The sequence below is a fragment of the Myotis lucifugus genome, unplaced genomic scaffold (assembly GCF_000147115.1).
Source record: "Myotis lucifugus unplaced genomic scaffold, Myoluc2.0 scaffold_68, whole genome shotgun sequence".
Lineage (NCBI taxonomy): Eukaryota > Metazoa > Chordata > Mammalia > Chiroptera > Vespertilionidae > Myotis > Myotis lucifugus.
The window spans coordinates 1,085,757-1,111,199 of NW_005871116.1; the positions used below are offsets into that span (position 1 = coordinate 1,085,757).

Genomic DNA, 25,443 nt, shown 5'->3' on the forward strand with positions numbered 1-25,443 from the left:
CGTGTGTGTGGCTTTGAAGTTGTCGTTTTGTGACACGAGTGACGTCCGCGTGGCTGCTGGCACTTACCTCAAGCACGGCCGATCCGATGGCACAGGCCATGGGGTTCCCTCCGAAGGTGTTGAAGTGCAGGACACATTTAGCCAAAGACTTGGCAATCTCTAGGAGGAGAAGATAAAGGTAGGTAAAAGGGGACACCTTCCCATCTATAACCTCCCATCACAACATTTGGGGGACGTTGTAAGTGACATCATATCCAATTCATCCTTCACTCACCAGATAGCGGATGCTACGGATGGAGTTGTGGCCCCACCTAAGTCCCTATGTTGAATCCCTAACTACATGGCTGCTTTTGTCGGTAGGGCCTTTAGGAAGGTCATTAAGGTTAAATGAGGTCAAAAGAGTAGGTCCTAATCCCACAGGACTGGTGTCCTCAAAAGCAGAGACAATAGAGCTCTCTCGCCCTCTGTCAAAAAGGACATGTGAGGACGGAGCAAGAAGGCAGCCATCTGCGAGAGAGGTCTCACCAGAAACTAATTCTGCTGGCGCCTTGATCTGGGACCACCAGTCTTAGAACTGGGAGAGAGAAATGTCTGCTGGTTAACCCGCTCCCTGTGGTGTCTTGTTCTGGTATCCCTGGCTGACCAATATGGCGCACAAGGAATCATAGCTTGTTTACTCAATGGGGAGTTGGCTAACAAAGACTTGAATGTGCCCTGTGAACTGAGAAGTACCTTAAATCTTGATTTGTGAAATTTAACTCGGAACCTTCATTAATAAAACCTTTTTTTCCCTGTCTTTCACTTTTGGGATTAAGAAGGAAAAAAATTCCTCACATCAAGGATTTAGTAATATAATTTTTGGATTGTTTCAGGGTGAGTATATATTCAGCTCATTATACTTGACCTTCTACCAGTACATCCATATTAAGTCATTTAATAAAAATACCTAAGTAGCCTTCAGTGCCTCATGTGGGGAAGACAAATGAAATAATTTTAGGAATTTCATAAAAATTGTTTTCTGTCAGACCTCACTAAAATGCAGAATTCAGTTAATGTTCATGTTCTGGCTAAGTGAGCTTGTGCTATATTTAGCTGCTTGGTAGATGAGACATCCACAGACACATCTAATGCTCTGGGGACCGTGATTCTATAGCTTCTTAATGTGGTGAGACCAAGTTAGAGTTTCCTTCCAGAACATGAGCCCTTGGAAATTCCAGGGTTGGTTTCAGGCTGGTTAACAAGGATCTCTTGGGCTGGTGGCACATTTCCCTATTCCTTGGCAGTGTGTCTGAACCCTGCGTTTCATGGTGGAGACGGGAGAATTAGTCCTCCCTGCAGCAAGGGCGAAGGGGCCTCTTGCTTTCATCCGGCCACGATCTGGCAGGCAGATTGTTCCTTTTTTGTTTTTTTTCCATTGCTTGGGAAATGCATGTGAGTTCCCCTAACCGTCTCCAACCCATACACATTCCAATGCGAGTTCCTTCTCCAATTGCTGATGCAGGAGGCCCAGCAGCAGCCACACACTGCCCGGAGGTCCTACCTGGCGTTGTCACAACTGCTGCCATGGGAAAGCCATTCCCAATCCCTTTGGCCATGGTGACGATGTCTGGCAGGACGCCGTGGGTTTGGAAGCCCCAGAAGTGAGAGCCCAACCTTCCAAATCCCGTCTGCACCTGAAGGAAGCAAATCCAAAATCATTGGGAAACTTTCAGGAAACGCTGGTGTTTCTAACTTTGACATCTTCACTTTCCTCCCCTCCCCCCTCCCCCCTCCCCCTCTCCCTCCCCCTCCTCCCCCTCCTCCCCCTCCTGCTTAGCTCTCCTCCTCCTCAGGATCATCATTGCCAGCCATTGTCACCACCATCTTTGCACTGTCATTGACAAAACGCTTCATCTGTGACTGAGCTTTTAGGCTCCCAAAGCCATTTACTAGCTTTGTGTGACTGGCTGTTTCTGAGGTCATTCTGTACCTGTGTTTCCTCTGGTAAGTAGGAATGCTAGTGGCCATGCGTCACAGGCCTGCTGTGAGGGCCGTACACACGATGCATGTGGCAAGGATCATTATGATTTAGCAAAACTTAGCGACTCCTGTGTGCAAGGAGGCAGGGAGGAGCCTGGAGGAGCAGCCCCTGCCCCCGGCTGGGTGAAGCAGCAATTACAGGAAGCGGGTGGGGGTGGGGCACCTGCCACGGGCCCAGATAGGACAGCCTTCCTCTTCCTGGCGACCTCCTTTCCTCCTGAGGGTTCCCTCACCAGGAGGACCCAGCTGAGCCATGTAACTCAGGGCCGAAAGTTGATCTTCGTTGTCTTGTTCATGTTGTTCCTTCTTTCTAGGAGACTCCCTCCCTGTTTTCATGCCACCAAGTCCTCTTGTCTTCAAGCACAGCTTCCTCATCATCGTGTGGTCGAGGCGGATTTTCCCAGCAGGGCCCCTAGTCAAGGCATCTGGGCATGCTGCCATCGGAACCTGCCGCCTCTGCCATCGGAACCTCCCGCCTTAGGCTGTCAGCACCAGGGTACCTGCCTGATGCCAGGGGCTGTATCTTACACCTCCCTTGATCCAGAGCACCGCCGAGCGCCTGGTAAAAGCAGGCACGCAGGGTCTGGAGAATGAACGGGCGTGGCCGAGCGCCTAAGCGCATACAGCCAAGCAGCATGCCACTGCCATCGGAGTTGGCCAGGGCCTTGGTGGCCACGGCGCCTTGGTCTCTCCCTGGCTCTCAGTCTCCTGGCCTGTCTGTCGGTCTCCGTCTCTAATACACACATTGCAGGTCGGGACCGAGGTGTGGAGCTGCTGCCTCTGAAATGTGCTTGAATGAGCTTCCATCCAGGCGTCCTTCTTATGGCTCCTGCTCTTTCCAGGGTGCGCTGCCCAGGCGGACTCCAGGGGTTAGAATGACATGATGGCAAACCACGTGGCCGAGCTTAGACCCAGGAGTCGGACAGACCTGGGCCCCAGCCCGGGGGTCTCCCACTTCCTAGCTCTGGGCCGCTGGGCAAGCTGTCGGATTTGCCCAAATGAGCTCATGTAGGTTTGAGTCTGGCTCTGGCCCTACTAACTGCATGACCCTGGCGGGTGATTTAACCGGCTTGGAGTTCAAGTCAGTTTTCTAGAAAGCGGGAAGGATGACAATGGGCCGTACCTTACAGACCTGCCAGGGGCATTAGCTGGCGAAGCGTTACAAAGGGGCCTGGCACGCAGGGAGTGCTCAGAAAGTTCCAGCCAGTCTTCGTGTTGCCTGGCCATTCCCACTGCCCTTCTAAGGTCACCTAGAGTTACTTTCCAATCATGTTCTCGCAAGTGACAACACCACGTCTCAGAAAACCCTGCAGCTCATGTTCCCTGTGAATCCAGTCTGCCTTCCCTCTCTTAGGGCGAGTGCGGCAGCTTCAGGCTGCGCCAACTCCAAAGGAGAAAGTTCATTCTTTTCACTGATGGAGCGAGTTGCAAACCTATTGAATATATTTTTCTTCTTTTTAATAACAGATTCACTTTCTTCAGCTGGGACTTTGAGCTGACGTTCTCTAAACTTGCGCCGGCAGGTTGCAGAGGGGGCGGTGGGGGTGGGGGAGGCTGTCCAGTCCCCCTGAGGCTAACAGAGACCCAGCTATATGTGTAGAAACTGCAGAAAAAAATTTGAGAGGGGCCCTAGCCAGTTTGGCTCAGTGGATAGAGCATTGGTTTGCAGACTGAAGGGTCCAGGTGGTTTGATTCTGATCAAGGGCACATGCCTCAGTTGCAGGCTCAATTCCCCCTGCCCACTCCATCAGGGTGTATGTGAGAAACAATCAATTGACATGTCCCTCTCTCCCTTCTCTCTCTAAAAATCATCGGATCAATGGAACAATATCCTCGGGTGAGGGTTAACAAAACAACAAAAATTTTGAGGGGGAGCCCGAGTTCTGCCTTGGGTTGTTTAGTTGAGGAAAATGGTTCAGGCAAAGATGGCAGGTCTGGAACCCGCATGAAGCATAGGAGTTCTCCACCTGCTCTTGGTGGGGCCACCATTGCTGGTGGAATCAGGATGAAGGAGCCGGGAGCACCTTTGGGGGCCTGGGCGCCATCCTCTGCCCATCGATCGCCATTGCTAGTCTCAGGAGGCAAAACATTACTTTCTTAATAGACTCTAATACGAGGTGTGATTATAAGTAAACTGGTCTCTTTTAAAAACACACAGGCTAGAGCTCACAGAAGCAATGAATTCTATTCTTCAAAGTCGTCCCCTTAGACAGTAAGCTGTTCCAACAAGGCCTTAACTCAGCTATGTTAGAATTTTTTGGGAACTATTTTTGAGTATCCCCAATGGTGGTCCTCTTCTAACTTAGAGACTGGACTTTTTTCTTTTTCAATATCATTTCCAAACAAGTTTTGTTACTAAGGTAAGGCGAATGCGGCCAGGCTGGTTAACACTCTCTCGGCAACAATCACTTGAAGATTTGGTTACGAGATTAAATTTCCTCTGTGGTTTTTAAGTGACCCCTGATGTAACCCCAAATAGGAATTTAAAGATATTTTCAGTGGTGGCAATATGTGATAGACTTCAATTTGCTGTCTGTACTTGTTCAAAAGACCGACTAATCCACGAATAAACCAGCCGGCCAATAGCAGAAGCTCCACTAACTTGTACCCACCCTGGCCGTTCTCTGCCTGGAATACAGAGGGACATTAAAAGGGCTTCTCCCTGCGCCTCGCTGCCCCTGTGCCCCACTTTGTATATCCCAGGGCCACTCACTTCGTCCGCGATGCACACGCCTCCTCGCTCCCGCACCAGCTGGAAGGCCTCCTTCAGAAACCCCTTCGGGTACTGGACGAACCCGTTCACCCCCTGCAAGAGTCCAAACCCAGGAGACCTAGCACAGCAGCACGGCTTTTGAAAGTGTTAAAAAACAAAGGAAGATTGCTTATCAGCATTAGTACTTTTAGCCACTTTTTTATACTCAAAATAAAATTTTCTTTCAGTCCTGGAGTCTTCTACCCTTGGTTACAGCGCTTCCGCCAGCCCCTCTTCAGGCGGGTCTCCAGGCTGCTGTCCTGCAGGTTAGTGGTAACTCGATGTGGTCACGGGAGGAGGCGGTCACCTACTCTGCCATTTACACTGGAATTGCAATTCCAGCAACTTTTAAAACAGTCTCTAGAACTGCTTCCACTATGGGTGAAAAGAGGCCATTATTCCTATGCCATGCCTTCTGGGGAAAAAATGCAAATGTATGCTTTCCTGAGGTTAGAATAAGAGTAAATTAAGGGGATTTAGTAAGGTCATACAGGGTGGGGCAGAAGTAGGTTTACAGTTGTGAGTACGTGAAACACAGGGTTTATTCTTGCATTATGACTTATTAATTATTGCATTATTTCCATGCAAACAACTGCAAATCTACTTTTGTCCCACCGTGTAGAAAGGCCTCTCCTCACAGTGTGGGTATTAAGCAACTAAAAATTGCTGGGGTTTTCTGTTTTTCAGAATATTAGGAGTTTAATAGTTTTATCTATCTATCTGTCCAGCCCAGAAATTCAGAAGATGGTATACTTATAAGTCAGCTGAAAATCATGGGCTCTCTTTTCTTCCAAGGGGACCAAGAGAATAAATCGACTTTGGAGAGGGACACGGCAATGGTTAAATGATTTCACAGTTCTCTAGAATGTCTGAGTTAAAACTCTGATAACTGTGAACTCAGGTAATATCTCAGGCTGATATACTCACTTGGATTGGTTCTGCAAAAAATCCAGCAATCGACTTGCCCACACAAGTGCTCAGAGTATCTTTGAACTGCTCGATATACTGGTCTTTAGCTTGGCAGCAGTCTGTGGATAACAAACCAACAAAGAAACAGAACCCCCACGCATGTGAAGGTGTGCAAGTGGCATCCAGAGGCGTGGGGAAAACACAGACCAAAGAACACAGGGAGCACACATGGCCTGGAGTCCCTCGGAATACAGAAAACCAGGATGGCAGGGGCCTGAGTCCTGAGCGGGGAACATTCTGTCAGAAGGGCTTGTACTTTGGCTCCAGCAGCACGACGAAGGCAACCACAAAGGCATAAACAACCCGCTCCGTCCTTCCGTCTGGGGAGGAAATGCCCGGAAGTGCCATTGAGTTTGGTATAGATGGCTGCTTCCCCTAAGGAGACCCATCCTCTCAGCCGCATAGATTTTATTCAAATGTCATGGCGGGGGGCGGGGGGGAATATAATCTATTTGAAAATAACTCTATGTACTTTTTATTGATACTTAAGTTGCTATACAATTTTAAAATTATGAAGTACCTCAGTCTTCAGTTAGTCAGTGTGTTTATAGAACAATTAGAACTCAGTCTACAGAGGAATATACTAGAGCCGGATGACCTCCATCCCTGCAGCGAGGAGAGCAAGGAAGCGGTCCCCTCTGGAATAGCAAAAGGTCCCTGATGGACACATCCACACGACTGAACCTTCAGAATTTCTACCTGCACCTGTAACTTGGATCTAAACAGCACCATGGGTTCTTTGAATGTAAAAACTCATATCTGTGGACAGTAGAGGGATCCCTAGGGCAATGCGGATGCAAAGGAAGTGAGAGTGAAAGTCTGGAAGACGAGTCACCAGCTCCCATCCTAACACTCACTTAGAGGCATGGCTGCAGCCTGTCTCCTGAAGGCTAGAGATGAGGAATAGACCTTCAGTCATCACCCTCAAACGGAAGCATAAATCTATTTCATACTCCAGCTCTTCATTGTAAAACGAGAAAATCACTACCTGGCCCCCAACATATTTTTTAGGCCACAAGTGATGTTTGGGAAAGCTGGCTTGACAGAGGTACCTGATCTCTTGGGTTAGTTAGAGTTGGGGGTTGGGGTGTGAAGAAGGGAGTAATGGAAAGGATATCAAACCCAGCAAGCACATGGTTAGCATCAGTTACATTGTTGGATGGGCAGGATATAGTAGACAAATAAATCTATGCCTCTAGAAATTGGAATTTCTTATTTTTAAGAAAGGAAGAGAAAACAGTCTAGGATGACCTGAAAGGGTGGATAGACACATGTCCAAAAGATATAATTTGGATGTTTATCAAGCCCATTTATAATTAGAGAAATCAGAGGGTAGAGCAAAATCAACCCAATGTCTTAAATTTGGACAAAACCAAACCCAGAGAAGATAATATTTTGTTTGACTCTGTGCTAGACCTTTCCTGATGCCACCCCCACCGCCCACACGCTCAGCAATGAGAGGGGGCCATCCACTGTCATCAGAGTTTTTCTTCATTTCACATTTACTTCACTGGCTCATTGCTGTAACTCCAGGTCAGGCTGGCCCTGGAGAGAGACTTGATGCAGTGGTGTCACCATGACAACGTCAAGGCGGTGGAGAGTGGATGCTCTGTGGGATACCCTCCAAGCAGCAGCGTGGAGAAGGGAGAGTTCTTTTTTCAGCTGATGATGTAGAATGGGGAGCCAAGGAAGAAAGAAAAATCAAGAAAAAGAAGACTTGTCTTGCAAAAGGTGAAGAAGAGTGACATGAACAGTAACAGGTTGAGGACATTGTGAGGTCAGTTGCTATTGACCGGTGAATTTCATCACAGGTTACATCTGCAATTCAGGGCCTGGAATGAACACTTGGGAATAAAAGCTCCTCAGGAGGGGGTGAAGGGGATAATGCAATCTATCACATGACCCCCTATATTAGGCTCACAAAACGGACCCCTGCTTAGGTCAATGTGGGGAGTGATGGCATAATGCTGAAGTGAAACATCTTCCATCGAGATTGGCACCTGAGTGGACCCTAAGAGGAACCCGACAATGGAAACTTTCTACCCAAAGTACTTTGTGTGTTGGAATGTTTTTGTAAACATAGTTGAATAAACCTTTTTACAGCAAAGACCAACTTCTCAGGCCCTAAAAGCACTAGCAGAGGCTAAAGTCTCTTTTTGCATTCCAATTCCATTTAAAGATACGTGTCAGCCTTGTCTCTTGAAAATATGAGTTAGCAAAACAGCTGACTTCAGAACGCTGAAGACAACAAGTTCAGGGGAGCAGGGATGAACGCCTGTCACTATCAATTAGCCTCTAGTTGCCAATAGATTACCACCAGAGAGGTTCTGGTATTTTCTATCTAGTTGGCCTACGGCTGAGGGAAGGACCTCAAAGAGGGAGGAGGCAGAGAGAATGGAGAGAGAGGGGGATACAGAGCAGGGAGGGGAGGGAATGACCTCCCGTGAGTGCTTCTGTCTACTAGGCTCTGTGCTGGTGGTTTTGCAGTCATATGGAGGTCTGTGAGGTGCACCCAAGTGAGTTTGGATCTTGATGCCATACAGATAAGATATACAGGTCTGATTGTACTTGGCCTTGCTATGATCTGCCTTCCTCTACAAAAATTCTTTTGCCTTGATCTCATGAAGTCCTGGGATTAAAGGTCAGGGAGGCAGGTATTCTTATCTCCATCTTTCAAATGAGAAAACGTAAGCAAAAGATGGGGCTTTCTCTCTTTGCTGCACCATGTCGGGCAGGGAGTGGGATCCAGGCCTCCTGACTTCACGTGTCTCTTCGGTCCCGGCCAGCGGAACAGGCATTATTTCAAAGCCTAGGTTTATCCTGCTGGGATATGAGTGTGAACCAGGGTGCTCAGAGGTTGGGAGCACTGGCTTTGGAGTCAGGGACTTGGGTTCAAGTCCTAGCTGTGCTGCTTCCTAGGTGTGGACTTTGGTTTCTTCATCTGTACAGGGTTTGAATGACAGCTGGACAATTCCTTATGGTTTTAAGTTCTGTGCCCCTGACATCTTGATCCAATGCTCATTCTTTCATCTTTCTACCTCCATCTGCCTTATCCCATCTGCATTTTAAGATGCTTGCGACTGTTCTTCCTTTCAAAGCTGCTTTTGAAGACTTCCATTTGCACTCTCCCTCTCAGCACAGTGACGCTCACTATTCTATTCAAGCTCATTCAGCCGGAACATCTAGTGCTTCCCTTCGGCACTCCTGAGGAGCAGCTACTGGGACGGTTCTGAACTATGGCGACAGATCTGAGGTGGGACTTGGTGATTAGCAAAGAACAGAAGCCAGCCCATGCCTCCTCCCTCGTGTAAAGCATGCAAAAACAATGCGTTTGCTAAATAGAAGCTTTCCCTGTGAGAATGCCTTCACAACATTGGCGAGAGATGTCAGCAGCTTTCAGGAATGGCCCTACGTGTTGACAGATGCTCTCGTTTTGGCTGGCATTCTGAGTCCCTGGGGAGCTTCTTGACTGGAGGTTTGAGATTTCTAAAAGTATTCTTTTTCCTCTCCCCTCCCTCCCTCAGAAATGGGTAAATGATTCACCAACCGTGTTTTCTTTTAAGATCAATAGCAGAGCTATTGCCAACAGAGTTCACAGAGCTCCTTTAAGTAACTACCGGGTGACAGTCTGCGTGTAGCGTGGCTGTGGGAGCAGGAGGTGCTTTCCCTAACAGCCAGGTAGGACAGTGGCAGTGGGCATGAGAAGGGATTCAATGAGGGCTTGCTTTCTAGTTTCGTTTCCTTCCCCACTTTCCCCCGGAATTGCATCAGCCTTTCTCCAAGTGACTTCCACCAGGCCCCTCCCTCCCCGCCCCGTGGGACCTGGTGCACAGCTGCATTTCCTAATCGTTTGCACCGGAGAATCTCGACAGTGGCTTCCTCCCCAAGGACCACGGAAAACATCTGGGCACATTGTCTGCAAAGGACAAAAGGAGAAGTGTGGCAAAACATGAGCAGAAGACAGCCAACTGGGGGAGCACATGGTACCAATCAAGGCAAGAGGGTTTCTTAATTTGATATCGAGGTTCCTCTCCCACTTAGGGTGAAAACCTAATTTTTCTGCTCTGCAGGGATCATTTTTTTCATAGGAAAAGGTGTGTGGGCCTCTACAAAGGAAACTGGTTTCAACGTCAGCCTGGAAACAGCTCGCTCAAGGGTCTGGTGGGTGAGGGCATCCGGAAGAATAAGAATAAGTAGGTGTCTGATGCTGAAGAGGTGAGGACAGGGGTGATTTTATAGACAGTTTATGCATTTAAAGGTTTGAGATCTAATGTCAATGCATTTATTGAAATTTACTTGATTTTATTTAAGAGTAAAACTAGTTTTAAAAATCCTATTACTCAGACTTGGAAGGTCTTTCTAAGGAACACTTCCCCCCAGTGGTCTTTAGACAATTAAGTCAAACTGAGCCCCTGGTGGATGATGGGCTTTATATTCGTTTCTAAGGCTAATACCCGGAAAATCTGAAGTTATTTTAAACGTCAATTGTTCCACTTACCCAGCAGCCTTTAGAGAAATAAGACAAAAAATCTCAAAACTCACTGATTGGCAGCCCACCCCGCTGGGGAGTGTCATCTTGAATTGCCCTACGTTTGACAAGCCAATTGTGTAAGGACTGCATCCGTGGTAGGCTCCTCTGCAGAGAAAACACAGTTGGAGGACAGAGTTCAGTTCATTATTCTTTGATCTCTGGCCTGTGAAGCACGGAGTAGGACAACGGAGAAAAACCCGGAAGGCCGTGGAGATGCAATGGAACACCATTTCATGCAACTCCAGTAGTTTCTAAGAAATCTTCTAAGCCTATGTCAGGCTAATTAACTTATGTATCTTTCCTGCTGATGTCATAGATTTGAAATTGTAGGAGAGATTTTGGAGACCATATAGCCAAGAACTCTGACCTTACCACCTGACTTACTGTTACTCTAAAGTAGTGAGACTCCTCTTCCAGCAACAAGACAAAAATTATACCAGGTGGAGCAAAAGTAGGTTTACAGTTGTTCGTATGGAAATAATACAATAATTAATAAATAATCTATCCTATATAATAAAGAGCTAATATGCTAATTAGACCAAACAGCTGAAGGACCATCCAGACGACATTTCGGATGAAGCCGAGGCGCTGGGGCTGCGAGGGCTGAGCCCCTTGCACAAATTTCATGCATCAGGTTCTAGTTTATATATATAAAAGCCTAAGTGACTGTTCGACCATTCAACCGGTAGCTATGACGCACACTGACCACCAGGGGGCAGACGCTCAATGCGCAGGCATGGAAACATGGAACAGACTGATGAATCTCAGAGGGAAAGGGGGAGGGGAAGGGTGGGAAGAGATTAACCAAAGATCTTATATGCATACCAGAGGCCTGGTGCATAGATTCATGCACCGGTGGGGTCCATCAGCCTGGCCTGTGGGGACCAGGTTGAAACCAGCAGTCTGACATCCCCCGAGGGGTCCTGGATTGTGAGAGGGCATAGGCCAGGCCGAGGGACCCCATCGGTGGCACTGGGCCTCCAGTATAAGAATAAATTATGTTTCGCATACTACAACTGTAAACCTACTTTTGCCTCACCCTGTATATTCAATGAGTATTTGTCTTTGAAATAGTCACCTTGAGAAGCCAAATGTTCCTTCCTGTGATGCAGCTGTTGCTCAACACCGTTGGGGACTCTTTTTTAAAAAGTGCCTTAAAAGCTACCTGATTTGCCATAGAAGAAACATAGGTTTTGCTTCTTCTTGAACCTGAAACAATCCTATTCAGTATAAATCATCCTAATCATCAATTTGGCTTCAAATGAATTTGGGCAATTTCCCAAATCAAAATCATGCAAAATGCAGATTTAGGACTGAATGAAGACCAATCCTATGCAAATAGATGGTCATCTATCTTGAAAGAGGAGACACAGACATGTGATGAACCCTCGTGGCACCGTGACTGCTTTGAATAGGTTAATACTTGCCTGGACATACATCTTCTGGAATGTTTCTTTAGGTAAAATATCCATCACAACTCTTTACAGTCATATTTCTTTAATAGCAAACGTTTGCTCATGCCTATATGTGCTTTTTATATGGAATCTGTACTATTGGGTGTGGGGTGTGCTTTGGTAGTAAAATTGTGCTGAAATGAAATCTTCTTTCAAATCTAGACAGAAATTATGGCCACACATAATATGGCGGAAAGAATGGGACTATTTCTTCATTCCATCAATTTTTACTATAACTCACTCCTGTCTTTTGCATAAACCTTACTGTAATAGTGTTTAAATGTGCTATATAAAATTACCTGAGGGAGGCAACTGTAAGCAAAATTCTTAGTGTTCTATTATTTCTAACGCTAATAATTTAGCCATCAAGGGTTAATAATTAATCTATTAAATGACCAATTCTCAAAAGTCACCCAAGGGAACAGAAGTATGAACTGAAAAAGAAGAAAACATGGAAACCTGGTGCAGCTGGCACTACGAATGCCCGACTGGCTCATTATCATAAGCAGAGATGAAGTGGGCCCAGGTCCTATGGCAGAGTCATGAGTTTCTATGAGTGGAGACCAGTAATTCTCCACTTGGCATATGTCATCATCAAAGTACATCTTCAAAGTAAAAAGAGCTGTGACGTGACCTTCACTTCCATAGGAGATCTATGACATTACTAGACTTCACGCTGTTTGTTACGCAGTCAGGGACCCCTACTTTGGATCAGGCCAATTTGGATGGGGTCATCCAGTCATAAAATTCATTTGACGGATCTTGCCTTAAAACCTAACATTGGAAACATACCCCTCCGTGCTGTGTTTTACAGCTAGACATTTCGTGTTGGGGTAAGTCAATGCCGTTCAAGTCGGCTATTCCGAGGTGTGGTTACCTGAGTGAAATTATGTCTGTGTTCTTTGAGTGTGCTCTGGCCATCAGCATGGCTAGGTCGTTGGCTTCTGAGCCACTGTTCATCAAGAAAATGACCTGGAGGGAAAGAAAGACATGTGGCCTCATACTTCAGTTTATTTTCTTATTATCCATTAATTCAAAATTGCTGAAGACTGTGTCCCAGCCCAGATTATTAAGGAGCATTTCCTTCAGACTAGCAGTTCTGTCATTTGACTACTGTAGTAATTCTACAGCTTTTCAGTGAGCAGCTGCTAAGAGCTAGAGATGCAAAAATGGCTCAGGGATTGTCCCAGTGTGAAACATTTTGGACTTTCATTGACTTTGTTTGACGCTCTGCAAAATGCTAAGGTGGGGAGATGTGCTGAGTTATACACAGTGGTTAGTGGCTGAGTGGATCCAAGCACCAGGTCTCTTGATTTCTGAACCTAACTAACCCGAACCCAAACCATAACCCTAACCCTAACCCTAACCTGATCTGAGGGCTTGGGACTAGGAGGCTCCCTGATCCTGCAGCCCGAAGGGCATCCCAGCCTGAGCTGTGTGTGAATGGTGAAAAAACAAGCAAACAAACAACAATGCAGTTCATCTCGGCCAAACAAAAGGGGCGAACAGAAGGGTATGAGTCCTCCTGGCTTGGGGACCGGGAGCATGTAGGCATGCGCTGTGCCCTTGCTGACTTCCTGACTTCTGCTCTTTCGTAAACATGACTGGGCTGAACTTTGGTTACAATTATTCCAACTTTCATGTCTTCCAGATACTATAGTCAATAGAGTATCCGGAGACTAGAGTAAAATAATAATAGTTAACACAGGTGCTGTCCTAGGTACTACATATGTATTAACTCATTGAATCCCTAATTGCAAATCTTGGTCAACATTTGAACATCTCAATTCAGTTAAAAAATCCAATCATTTCAGATATAGAAGAATCTCATTTAGTAAAAACATCTAAGTGCCTCTTAGACTAAATGAACTGAATGGTATATTTTTTATTTAAAAATGGCTCCCCTCTTTGTAAAAGAAAAAAATGCAAATGACTTTGCAGAGAGGCTATAAATCAAAAAGATGAAAACCTCTTGGGGAACATAAAGGAGAGAGTGGGGGAGGGGGAGGGGCTCCTGCTAAGGGATGAGGGTAGGAACCAGGGGCCTGGAGCCGAGGAAGTGAACACTGGCTGGTTTCACCAGCGATTTGTAAACTCCTTTCTTCTTCTTTTTTTAAATATATTTTATTGATTTTTTTACAGAGAGGAAGGGAGAGGGATAGACAGTTAGAAACATCAGCTGCCTCCTGCACACCCCCTACTGGGGATGTGCCTGCAACCAAGGTACATGCCCTTGACCGGAATCGAACCTGGGACCCTTCAGTCCGCAGGCCGATGCTCTATCCACTGAGCCAAACCGGTTAGGGCAAACTCCTTTCGTCTTGATTACTTCCAGATACAGCTACTAGCTCACTATTCAGTTGTTCAATGCACACACCCAATTCCCTGCCCATATCCCTGCCTCCTCGGGCCGCTCCTCTGGGATCCGAAGCTCCATCCCTTGGAGTTGGGGGCATCCTACCTTTAGAGGGTCTGGGAGAAGCGCCGAAAGCTTCTCTGCGTATTCATGGATGGGTGGGTGGAAGAAGAGGGCGCTGGTGTGCCACAGGCGGCCCAGCTGCTTCTGTGCCGCTGCGTTCACCTTCCTGGATAAGCCGGGAGCAGAGTTACCCACGCTGCAGGCGGGCACGCCCCTCGCCGCACACACACTGGCCACTGAACGCAAGGATTTCACCCACACGTGAGAAAGAACGCTGACCACCACGGTGTCTGGCAACGTTGCCTCCAAAGGTAATGAAGGAGACTAAATGGTTATCTTTTAAAAAAGGAATTCTTAGTGTAGGAGGGAGTTTGGACTTAGAGTCTCTTCCAACGAGGTGTTCTTAGTAATTACACTTTCAATAGTTTGGAAGCTAGAGACACTAGAGGCCAGCCTGGGTGTCTTCCCATTTTATTTTTTTTAAAGAACTACAGATCCGTCCAGCACATGCATACAAGATCAATATTCTTTTCCTTCAGTGAAGATTCTGATATCTGGGTCTTAGTAGTGGTGAAAGTTGAATATTTTGTAACTATGAAACCACATTCTGTGAAAGGAGGGTGATGTTGATGGACAGTAGGAACTAAGGGTAGATAGACAGGTAGGATTTGGCTTGGAATGCCTGGAAAAGCCAGATGCAGTTGTTTGATCTTGATTTAAAGAACAGCCAGGGCTGAAGTTTGTTATACACCAATCTGTTATTAAGAACTGTCCCACCCCAAAGATCAGTTAATAGTTAAACAGTTTTGAGAAACGCAAGATCAAACAGATTTCTTGACTGCAGGACTTTTCAGTACCTTTAACAGTCATGTGCACAACTTCTCCCCAGGAGGGCGATATAGTTTAAAGTGTTTTCTGAGCTTATTTCTCCCAAGGACCTCTTACCAACAAACCTCTCCTGTGGTCAGTGTTCCATGGAACCCCCTTTGGAAAAGTGTGGAGTGCCAATAAACGCTCAGTCAGAAGAGACCCTTGGCCAAAGCATTGTTTAGCAAAATGCATCTGAGAGCCACGTGCAGGTAGAATGGAGTGGTGGGGGAGGGTGGAGACTGGTACTGGCAGTCCAGCTGGGAGGGTACGGTGGCCTTCTAGGTGTGGGAGGAGGAGACTCCTAGGAGATGGTGTTAGTGGGGCTGATGACTAAGGCAGCAGAGAACCTCATGATTAATGGGCCCATATGTTCCTAATGTAAATTCCAGCCAGGTTACACCCTTCTCCTGTCGTCCTTCCTTTCCTCGTCCATGGCTCAGAGTAGCTGATGAAGAGCCTTAGGCTGGCACTGCTCTCTCATCTCCGCCCCCCCCGCCCCCCCCCACACACGTGTGCTGTGAGAACTGCCTCCCTTTCTCTTCCTCTGCCTCTCCAAGTGCATGTCTTCTCTTGGGCAGCAGTTACTAGTGAGGAGCCTCCCTCCCCCAGCCACACACGCACAGCAGTCAGATCACACGGTGCCCACCCCACTGCACGGGCCCTGAGGATGACTAAAACTTGCCTTGCCAAGGGAAAGGGGCAGTGTTAAGATTTTTCTGTTGCCCAGGAAACAGCAGGGAGCGTGTCAGCCACAAACTGGGATGGGCCTCAGGAGAGAGAAGTTTTCATCAGGGCCCCGAATCACTAAGGTGGCCATTCGCCTGTTCCCCATACACTCTCCTGGAGTGGAAACCCAGAATTCTAAGGCTACTCACGGGTGGCAGTGGCCGACACTGACGGTGACGATCCCAGAGAAGAAGTCCAGGTATCTGTTTCCCTCGTGGTCGAAGAGCCACTGCATGTGGCCCTGGTGGAGCAGCAGAGGGTCCGGGAAGTACACCAGCTCCGGGGAGAGGTGCTCCCTGTAGACCTCCAGGACGCGGCTGTAGGGCATGGACTGTGGACAGACAGCGCTCAGTATGCAAAGTCTTCCTTCTCCTTCTCCCCGCAGCTCTTCCCACAGCGGCCAGCGCAGCAGGGCCTCGCCTCTCTCCTGACCCCGCAAGGCTGCCCCCCCCCCCATGCTCCCCAGCGGGAGGCTGCCCACACCCTCCTCGCAGGACATCAGGACCCTTCCTCGCAGGTAGGGGAGTAGGAAGGTGGCCTTCGACCCCTTTTAGATCAGACGTGAAGAAGGGGACAGGGCATTTCTACCTCTCAGTGGAAAGTCGTGGCTTTGAGTTGATTTTAGCTGCGGGGGAAAAAGAAGACTTTGAAAGTGAATATCTGAAGCAATAAGTAGGGTTTAATTTTTTTAAATTTTCCATATTTTTAAAAAATAAAAACATGAAGTGCTGGTGATGTTTATGCTCATAATTACCACACCTATCTCCTCTGCCTCTCTTCTTTGTGGGTCTCTCCTGATTGTCAATTATTTTTTTTTAAAATATATTTTATTGATTTTTTACAGAGAGGAAGGGAGAGAGATAGATAGTTAGAAACATCGATGGGAGAGAAACATCAATCAGCTGCCTCCTGCACATCTCCCACTGGGGATGTGCCCGCAACCCAGGTACATGCCCTTGACCGGAATCGAACCTGGGGCCTTTCAGTCTGCAGGCAGACGCTCTATCCACTGAGCCAAACTGGTTTTGGCTATGACTGTCAATTATTTATGTAATTTCTAACCTATGAATATTACGTAGAATAAAAAGTTTGGGGAAAGAGAGAGAGAAGGGGAGGGGAGAGGAAAGGAGAGAAGAAAAGAAAAAGGGGAGGGAGAGAGAGAGAGAGAGAGAGAGAGAGAGAGAGAGAGAGATTAGCTTGGGAGCAAAATAACTTTATATTTTTTGGTGGAGAACTCAGGAAGGCCAGATCATGCATTGCCATATGAGACAATCAAAGTCAGAACAACATTGTTTAAAGTTAATGTGTGCCAAACCATTTTGTGATATATGTCTTATGTGCGTATTTATATCTATGTCCCTGTGATATATCGTCATGGATGCACTCTCTGTCTCTCTCTGCCTCCCACCTCTGCCTCTGCTCTGTCTCTCTCTCACAAACATGCGCAGCCATTCATACCATGGCATTGAAAAGAGCCAGGGGGTTCAGATGCTCCCAGTGACTTAAAGGAGAGACTATCTGGGTGGGATGCTCAGAAGGCAGGGCCAATTGTGGGTCCTTCTTTTTTTAAAAAAAATAAATATTTTTATTGGTTTCAGAGAAGAAGGGAGAGGGAGAGAGAGACAGGAACATCAATGATGACAGAGGATCATTGATCGGCTGCCTCCTGCACGCCTCACACTGGGGATCGAGCCCACAACCTGGGCATGTGCCCTGACCGGGAATCAAACTGGCAACCTCCTGGTTCATGGGTCCATGCTCAACCACTGAGCCACACCGGCCGGGCTGCGGGTCCTTCTTGAGGAAACAGTTAACTTAGCCTTTTCGAGAAGAACCACCTCTTTTGGGTTTCCCTAAAGCTCGAGCTCTTACCTGGTACCTCTCAGGCGTGAAGTCACATGGAGGCATTCTGGGTTTCGTATGAAGACCGAGCTTGGTTACAGATCTCCAGAAAGCACCTACTAAAGTGAAATGAGTTAGGATCCTCAACTAACCATCACACAGGCCCATTTGTATAAATCACCTATAGTTGGTTACCTGAACCAAGGTCCTTAGGGTATTTTATTTCTTAGTTTAAAAAATCATTTAAATCAATCTTTAGGTGGGATTTAAAAACTGAGGTATCTCAAGAATGAATTTTCTGGAGAAAAAAAGATAGTTTCTCTCAAATGTAGTCAGAAAAAGTGTGGGAGATATTGGGGGAAGTCATGGTTTCTCCCATCAGGGTCGTCACAAGCTTGGAAAGCTCCTCCCCTACCCCCATGTCAACTACATTTCTCTTTTCAGTTGACCAAACTTCTTGCAGTGCTGTGTGCTGCTGGAATATGTCCCCTCTGTTAATAGAGGTACTTTCTAAGTGTTGGGTTGGCCAGTGCCTGAATCCCAGGACCCACCCCAGTGTCAATAATCAAGGAATGCATGGTTATTGACTTTTCTTATAGGGAATAAAGACAGAGATGCTGGGCAATGTACTATATTAATAAATACAATGTGCAAATAGATCAGAAAGACAAAACCTTTCTCCAAAACACAACACAAAGACCATGGCTACACAAGACCATGAAAAAAAGCAAAGATAAGCTGAGCCAGAGGAATTGTGAAATATTTGGAGCTAAAAGGGACCTTCAATTTTATCTTTTGGTTAAAATGCTCATTTCATAGATGATTAAATCAGCCTAAAACGGCGAATTAATTTGTTGAAGGTCACCAAGCTAGTTAGCGGCAGCACAAGAATGAAACTCCACGTCGCTGACCCCCAGCCCTGTACGTTTCCCCTCACTCATTGGCCCCCTTGACCCTCCCCTCCAGCACAGATTTTGATGGAATAATGGACCAGAGAAGACCAGAGTTGCAAGAGACATCTAGAGACTTTATGAATACTCTTGGAAAAGAATGCTGCTAATTTTGAAGATTCAAGGTCAGTATCAAGATAATTGGGGAATGCTGAGGCAATGAGGTCTCTTGTTCAGCCCGAAGGTTTGAATCCACACATGAAGTGTTGGTATTTTGTGTGGCTATGAAGTCACAGTCCTGAGAAACACAATGAACAACTGTGTTTTTAAAGGAAGAGGAAGTGTAACAGCACTGAATGTGTTTTCTTTCAAAGAGCTCTCATTCACTTTTCTGCTCTAAAGAATCACACATGTCATTAATTTGCTCTTACTTTAAAAGCAAGTGGCTTTTGGCTATTCATACATAAAAATAGCCCCTCAAAACCAACTCTTTAAGGTTTTCTGAGAATTTCACCTTTCAAAAAGCTTTTCATTGTGTCTCTCTCTACATTAGTTACTTTTCTGAGATGAAAGAAAAATTCTGAGTGTTTCTAAGAATTCAAATTCCCTTCACTCCTTCAGTCTCATTTTCCTACCTGCAAAGTTAGAGTTGCCCATTGAGAAGGATCTAAGCACTCTTGACTTCACGGTTATAGGAATTATGAAAGTAGGCTGAGAGGGAAAGAGAATTGGAAAGAAAGATTTGATAAAGGAAAGCCTGAGTTTTCAACAGTCAAAGCAGATTCATTCATTCATTCATTCACCCAACTGATAGGAATACAATGGTGGGATGAGGGCTCCAAATGCAATATATAAAATCCTGTTCTTAGAAAGGAAGGAAAGAAGGAAAAAAGGAAGGAAGACAGATAGCAAGAAAGTAGGAAAAATGATTAGTCAATAAGTGAAATAAGTCTAGATAACATCTCAAGTCTAGATACATCAAGTGGGTATGTATTTTGCACACAGAAAGTTCTTAAGAAGAGTGTGTTCAATGAGTGTGTTGGATGAACTAACACAAGCAGGAATACATCTAGATACAGTAGGTAAGAAAGTGGAAATCAAACTTCAAATGATTTCATTTAGTGATTTTTTAAATTTTAGAGAGCGAGGAAGGAACAGAGAGAGAGGGGAGAGAGAGAGAGAGAGAGAGAGAGAGAGAGAGAGAGAGAGAGAGGGAGACTTGTTGTTCTACTTATGCATGCATTGGTTTATTCGGTTTATTCTTGTATATGTCTTGACCGGGCATCAAACCTGAAACCTTGGCATATTGGGACAACACTCTAACCAACTGAGCCCCCTGGCCAGGGCCAATCTCTGAAGGATTGTAAAAGGCCAGGTAAAAAGTCTGATAGTCATGTCCACCTGGTGTGGGTTTGCAAGGTGCCTTCTCTGTAGCGGAGCTCCGTTAAGGAGTTCCAATGAGCTGATCAGGACCTCCAGGCAACAAGCCTCACCTGCCATTTCTAAGACACCTGCTGCCACCATCAGCCCAGCTCTGCAACCAGCAGGGGCCAGGGGAGGGAAGAAGAGGGGGCCACAGAGAGGACATTTCCTCTTGCTTTGTCAACAACTGGTATTTTCAGCAGCGTGTCCTCCTTATCAAGCATAAAACTCTGGGTTTTAACATTCTAACTCTTTCTTAGAAAATTTTGGGGTTAATTGATGTTTTGGCAAAAGACCGATGACTAAGGGAAAAGAGAAATCCAAACAGGATGGGAAGAAGGGTGGGTGAGAAGGGCCCGGTGGGATCACTCTGACTTTGGAGTTAGAGGGACTTTCAGACAGAGCTGGCTCTGAGTCCCATGTTGTCACTTCTATGTTTCTGCCTTCGACGAAATTTCTTAATCACTCTTTATCCTTCTGTCTCCTCATCAGTGAAATTGGATACTGGTACTCACCTACAAGTCTGGTTGAAGATGAAAGGAGATAATAATATAAAACGTCAGGCGTATTAAGTTTTTGGGGTGGAATGAGAAGCAGATAGGGGAGGAAGAAAGCATAGAGAACCAGGAAAGATGAGGAGAAAATGAAGATAAAATTGATCATAATAGGGAATGGAAAAGGGTTTCCTATGCCTGATTAGAGCTTGCGAGGCCCAGGGTCCCACTATGGCACATAAACGTGCTGATAGCTACTGATGCTCATGTTTGCATGTGGGAGATTGTTGGGGGTGTGGTGGTGTTCTAGTGGAGCAAGAGATGTGAAAATCACAGGCACATAGGACAAAACACATGAAGCCACATGGCTGCCTACCCCAAGTCCCCTCCCATTTTCTGTTCCTGCTGGAAAGAGAAGAGTCTGAGCAGGAGAGGGGGATTCAGGGTCGAGTCCTAGATTTTGGGGTGTCCCTGGGCTAATGACAGCACTTTTCTGAGTCTCAGTCTCTGTGTTGGTAATCAAGGGGATGGTGGAAAGTTGTGAGGATGCCCTATGTCTTTTAAAGGGGTTGTCTTTGAGCATCTATATATTGCAGTTAATACTGTATGTTGCATTCCTTTCCTTTTTACATTACAGCTACGGCGTCATGTTTTTATTTTGAAAGTATGTATAGCCAGGTTTTGCTATCCATCAATTTCATTGGAAAATACTGGACAAGGGAGGGGGCTTTGGACCCAACAGGGCGAGAACCGCCGTGTTGATGCCCCGTCTCTAAGATCCCATCCAGGTCTAACGTTTCAGAATCTCAGGCACAGGCTCCAGAGCTCTGTCCTGCCCTCGCCCTGACCCTCTGCTGCCCCACATCCCCCTGGGTTCCACTCACGGCTCAGGGAAGGGCATGTCTTGGGGGTCCTGGGTGAGGAAGTCTCCAGGCGCAAAGTTCTTGGCAAATGTCTCCAGGCTGGAGTCATCTCTCCTGCCCAGGAAGCCAATTCCCACGGAGCTGGTCGGAGGAAGGGTTTCACCTGCTCACCCACCGGCTGGACTTTGAGATCAGGAGGGCAGGGGAGGAGCTTGGGAGAGGCGTCCTGGAGTGGCTGCTGACCAGCCCAGCAGCAGTGCCTTAGGGACAGAGAGGGATAAAGGGAGTGGGGGAAAGAAAGGAGGGAGAGGGGAGAGAGAGAAGGCAGGCAGGCAAAGGGAAGGAGTTCTGGACTAGTTTTCTTAGTTTTGTGTTTTGTCACGGTCTGATGGGGTGTGCTTCTCGCTTGGGAGGGTGGTAATGGGTGTGGGGTTAGGGTCAGAGACTGAGAACAAGGGGTGTGAATAAGAGAGAGAGAGTTAAGGAGAATATGCATGAAGTGATTGGGTAAGGAAATAGGTATTGGTATGGTGGGGCTGTAGAGAAAGAGGACAGGGATTAATGGGGCAGGGGACAGTAGGGCATCCCTGTAGGTGTCTGTATGAGGCAAGAAGCCGAGAGCTGAGACGTTAGGGTGATTTATTTTTATTACATTTTAATTTCTTAAATTCCCATTTGTCACTCTTGCCTCCCCCTTCCCCAATCTCCATAGGCAGGTATTTGATGTGTTTAATATATATCTTTTTGTTGGTATGTATTCTTGTAAAATGTGTATTGTTTGTGGTAAATGCATTTTTTCAAATTGCTTCATTTTAGTAATGTGGTAAGCACTGGTGAAAAACACATTAGGTAAGCTTATATATTTTTATCTCCTTGTGCCTGACAATGTCCTCAACTTAAGAAGTTGAAAGATGGGTTTTGGCTGTTTAAGAAAAAAAAATGTAAAACTCGACATTGAAATAAACCAGGTCTTCCTTTTAATAGTTCCCAGGATTTAGATGTAATTCCCGAAAGGAAAATGTTCATGAGTTTTTCTGGAGAAGTTAAACACATCGACAGTGAAACTTCTAGAGTTCGATGTGAAATAACAGTGGTAAATATTTTAAAATAAACATTACAAGTTCATGGAAGTTCCTGACTGGTTTAAAGAAATTGGGTTCCGTTTGGGGTGATGTATCTGAACCACAGAGCTTCACCCAAGAATAATCGTCCAGGGCAGACAGACTTGTAAAGGGAGGGGACCGGCCTTGCCCTTGTAGAAGGCATTATTAAACGGTGAGAGTGGTATCATTGTAATCAACCTAGTTATTAATAACAGGAAAGGAAGAAAGGGAAGGCCAAGTATTATAGGCATGTCATTTGGACAGCTTCACCAGGAAGCCAGAGCTTGACACTCCCAGGGCCATGCGGACCCCACACTCAACGGACTAATGGATTGCAACCAGCCTCATGCTGAACTGGACCTGGCTGCAACATGGAGCGGAAGCAGTGGACACTGGCGTTGCTTTTAGCTTTACTGAAACCCCAGCTACACTTCTTCTATGACTGGAATGGGACTTTGGAAAATCAGGGATGTAATTCCATGCAAATAAAAATCACTCACCCTCCCGTGCAAGTCTCAGAAAATTCTTGTTTTTGAGATGTCATAAGGACCCCACCCCCAACACCCAGTGGGAAAGGGGTCACCCCAATTTCTCCGATAATAAGAGTATGCTCAAATGCATGTGTTAGGAACCAAACCCCATGGAGAAAGGGTGACCGAAAACTAGTCCCTCTCAGGCCACTAAGAAAGCCACCTATACAACCAAACTAGAGTAAACCAAGGTCAACAAGACAGTAAGACGTCTCATCACAACAATTTCAGACACATCAACTTCCTTAATGGAATCTAACTCTTCCTGAGGACACGCCCACCCATTTCAAACCAGAACGACTGCTGTTCTGCTTGTCCAGGCTCCCCACGGCCCCCATGGTGCCATCGGCCACCAGGCCCCGCATCCTGAAGCCTTCCTCCTAGGAACACCCCAATGGCCCACATCAGGAGCAACGGGCACCCCTCCCACCATTTGCACTCTGCTGGGCCTTGTCAGCCACCACACATACTTGTGTGCAACCACATGGAAAAGTGAAGGTGTAAGACACAGGTATTTCAGGGCCCCCACCTGTGCATTCAGTATCGGTGCCCCATTAAGTTTCCTTCCCTAATTTTCCCATGATGCCTCTAAATAGATTTCCAAGGTCAAACCAACTAACCCAAACAACCAATGCTTAGTATTTCTGCCCAGACCTTTTCAACATAATCACCGTTTTAAAAAGAAAAATGAGCTAAAGAATGAGCGCCACATCCTTTGGTGGACCTCAATTTTAAAAAAGCAAAACCTGTCCTGGCCAGGTGGCTTGGTTGGTTGGAGCATCATCCCGTACACCAGAAGGTCGTGGGTTCAATTCTCAGTCAAGGCACATATGTAGGTTACAGGTTAGATCCCCGGTTGGGGTGCATAGAGGAGGCAACCAATTGATATTTCTCTCTCACATTGATATTTCTCTCTCTCTTCCTTCCTCTATCTCTAAAAATCAATTACAAAATAAGTGAAAATGAAATCACAATAAATCTGACCATTATGTTTTAGTAAAGACTCTTTCAGAAATCATTTTATATGTGTATACTTGTGTATATACATACCATTTTATAAACTGCCTATAGTCAATAATGTAGCTTTTTGTGCAAAACTATAGCTTTTCATGCAAAAATAGAAACCTGAGTCACCTTTCTTAATTATTTTCCATAATATTCCATTATGTATTTTTTTAATTAATTAAATCTTTATTGTTCAGATTATTACATTGGTTCCTCTTTTTTCCCACCATAACTCCCCTCCACCCAGTTCCCACCCCACCCTCCGCCCTCACTCCCCACCCAGTGTCCTCATCCATAGGTGCACGATTATTGTCCAATCTCTTCCCACACCCCCCACACCCTTTCCCCCCCAAGAATAGTCAGTCCATTCCCTTTCTATGTCCCTGATTCTATTATAATCACCAGTTCATACTGTTCATCAGATTATTTATTCACTTGATTTTTAGACTCACTTGTCGATAGATGTGTATTTCCATTATGTATTTAATTTTGAAAAATTCTTGGCCATTAGTACTTCACCTATTCTCTGTTTTTCTTCTCCTTTCTGGTATTACCATTTACATGTATATCTTTTGAAATTGTTCCACAGTTCATGAGGGTTCTGTTCTGTTTCTTTCCTACTCATTTTTTTCTAATGTGCCCATCACAGACATTCTTCATTGCTGCTATAGTGTTTTTGATTTCTAGCAGTTTCTTTGGATCCTTTCTTAGAGTTTCCACCTCTCTGCTTACATTACTCATTTGGTATGATATAATGTCTGCTTTTCTCATTAGAGTCCATGACATTAATTATAGTTATTTTAAATGGTCAGGATTCCAATACCTGGGTCAGATCTGAGTTTGTCTCAGATGCTTACTTTGTCTTTTCAGATTGTGTTTCTTTTTCCTATCACTTTGGTTAACGTCTCATCCTTCTGATGAAAGCTGGACACGATGCATTGGAAAAGCTGAGGTCAGTAGCTGTAGTGTAATGTTTTATATTCTTCTGGTTGGGAGCTGGATGTGTTTAGTGTTTGCTGGAGCTGCAGATGCCAGAGGACTTAAATTCCTTGAGTGTCCTTGTTTTTGTGTCCTCCGTGTCTTAGGGCTTCCTAAAACTTCTCCTTAAAGAGAGTCCATTTTATTGTACAGGTGCCCTAAAGTCTAATGGGTGATCTCAGTCTTTTCATGGGCCTCTGTCTCTGGACTGTGACTTTCACAAGTGTTTCTCCAGGAGTCTAACCTAAGAAAAAAGATCCCACTCTTGACTCCCTTCTTTGGCTTTAGTTTTTCCATTTTAGTGTCTTGAAGTCCTTATACCCATGGAATTTGTTCTTCTTTTTTTCTAATCCTGTAGATGAGACAGGAAGACTAGAGGGAGCTTTGGGGAGATGTCCCTCACATAGCTGATATGGGATCTGGCAAAGTCATTTCCCTTGGAGAATAGATCTTTGTTAAAAAGAAGGCTCTGAGCACATTTCACAATGATTACGCTCCCCTTTGGCAGCCAGATTAGTGAAGGGATCATCACCATATAAGTCTGGGGCCTTCCTAAGACTGTGGCAACCAGGGAGT

At 45.9% G+C, this 25,443-nt stretch overlaps 1 protein-coding gene across 2 annotated transcripts in view; it reads right to left on the reverse strand.

Moving 5' to 3' along the window:
• AGXT2 (alanine--glyoxylate aminotransferase 2) overlaps positions 1-21,697 on the reverse strand; it is a 30,393-nt gene extending 8,696 nt beyond the window's left edge. Inside the window, exons 1-11 of one of the 2 annotated variants that reach the window (XM_006090102.3) lie at positions 21,273-21,697; positions 17,613-17,698; positions 15,890-16,071; positions 14,187-14,310; positions 12,603-12,697; positions 10,283-10,376; positions 9,563-9,656; positions 5,699-5,799; positions 4,733-4,825; positions 1,541-1,673; positions 68-159 (exon numbers count right to left, since the gene is read on the reverse strand). In XM_006090102.3, the coding sequence (XP_006090164.1) occupies positions 68-159; positions 1,541-1,673; positions 4,733-4,825; positions 5,699-5,799; positions 9,563-9,656; positions 10,283-10,376; positions 12,603-12,697; positions 14,187-14,310; positions 15,890-16,071; positions 17,613-17,698; positions 21,273-21,360 (1,182 nt within the window). In that variant the 5' untranslated portion in view covers positions 21,361-21,697. Of the gene's footprint in view, positions 1-67; positions 160-1,540; positions 1,674-4,732; positions 4,826-5,698; positions 5,800-9,562; positions 9,657-10,282; positions 10,377-12,602; positions 12,698-14,186; positions 14,311-15,889; positions 16,072-17,612; positions 17,702-21,272 lie in introns of both variants that reach the window. The other variant, XM_006090101.3, reaches the window with a different exon arrangement.
• Between the last annotated feature and the right edge of the window lie 3,746 nt (positions 21,698-25,443).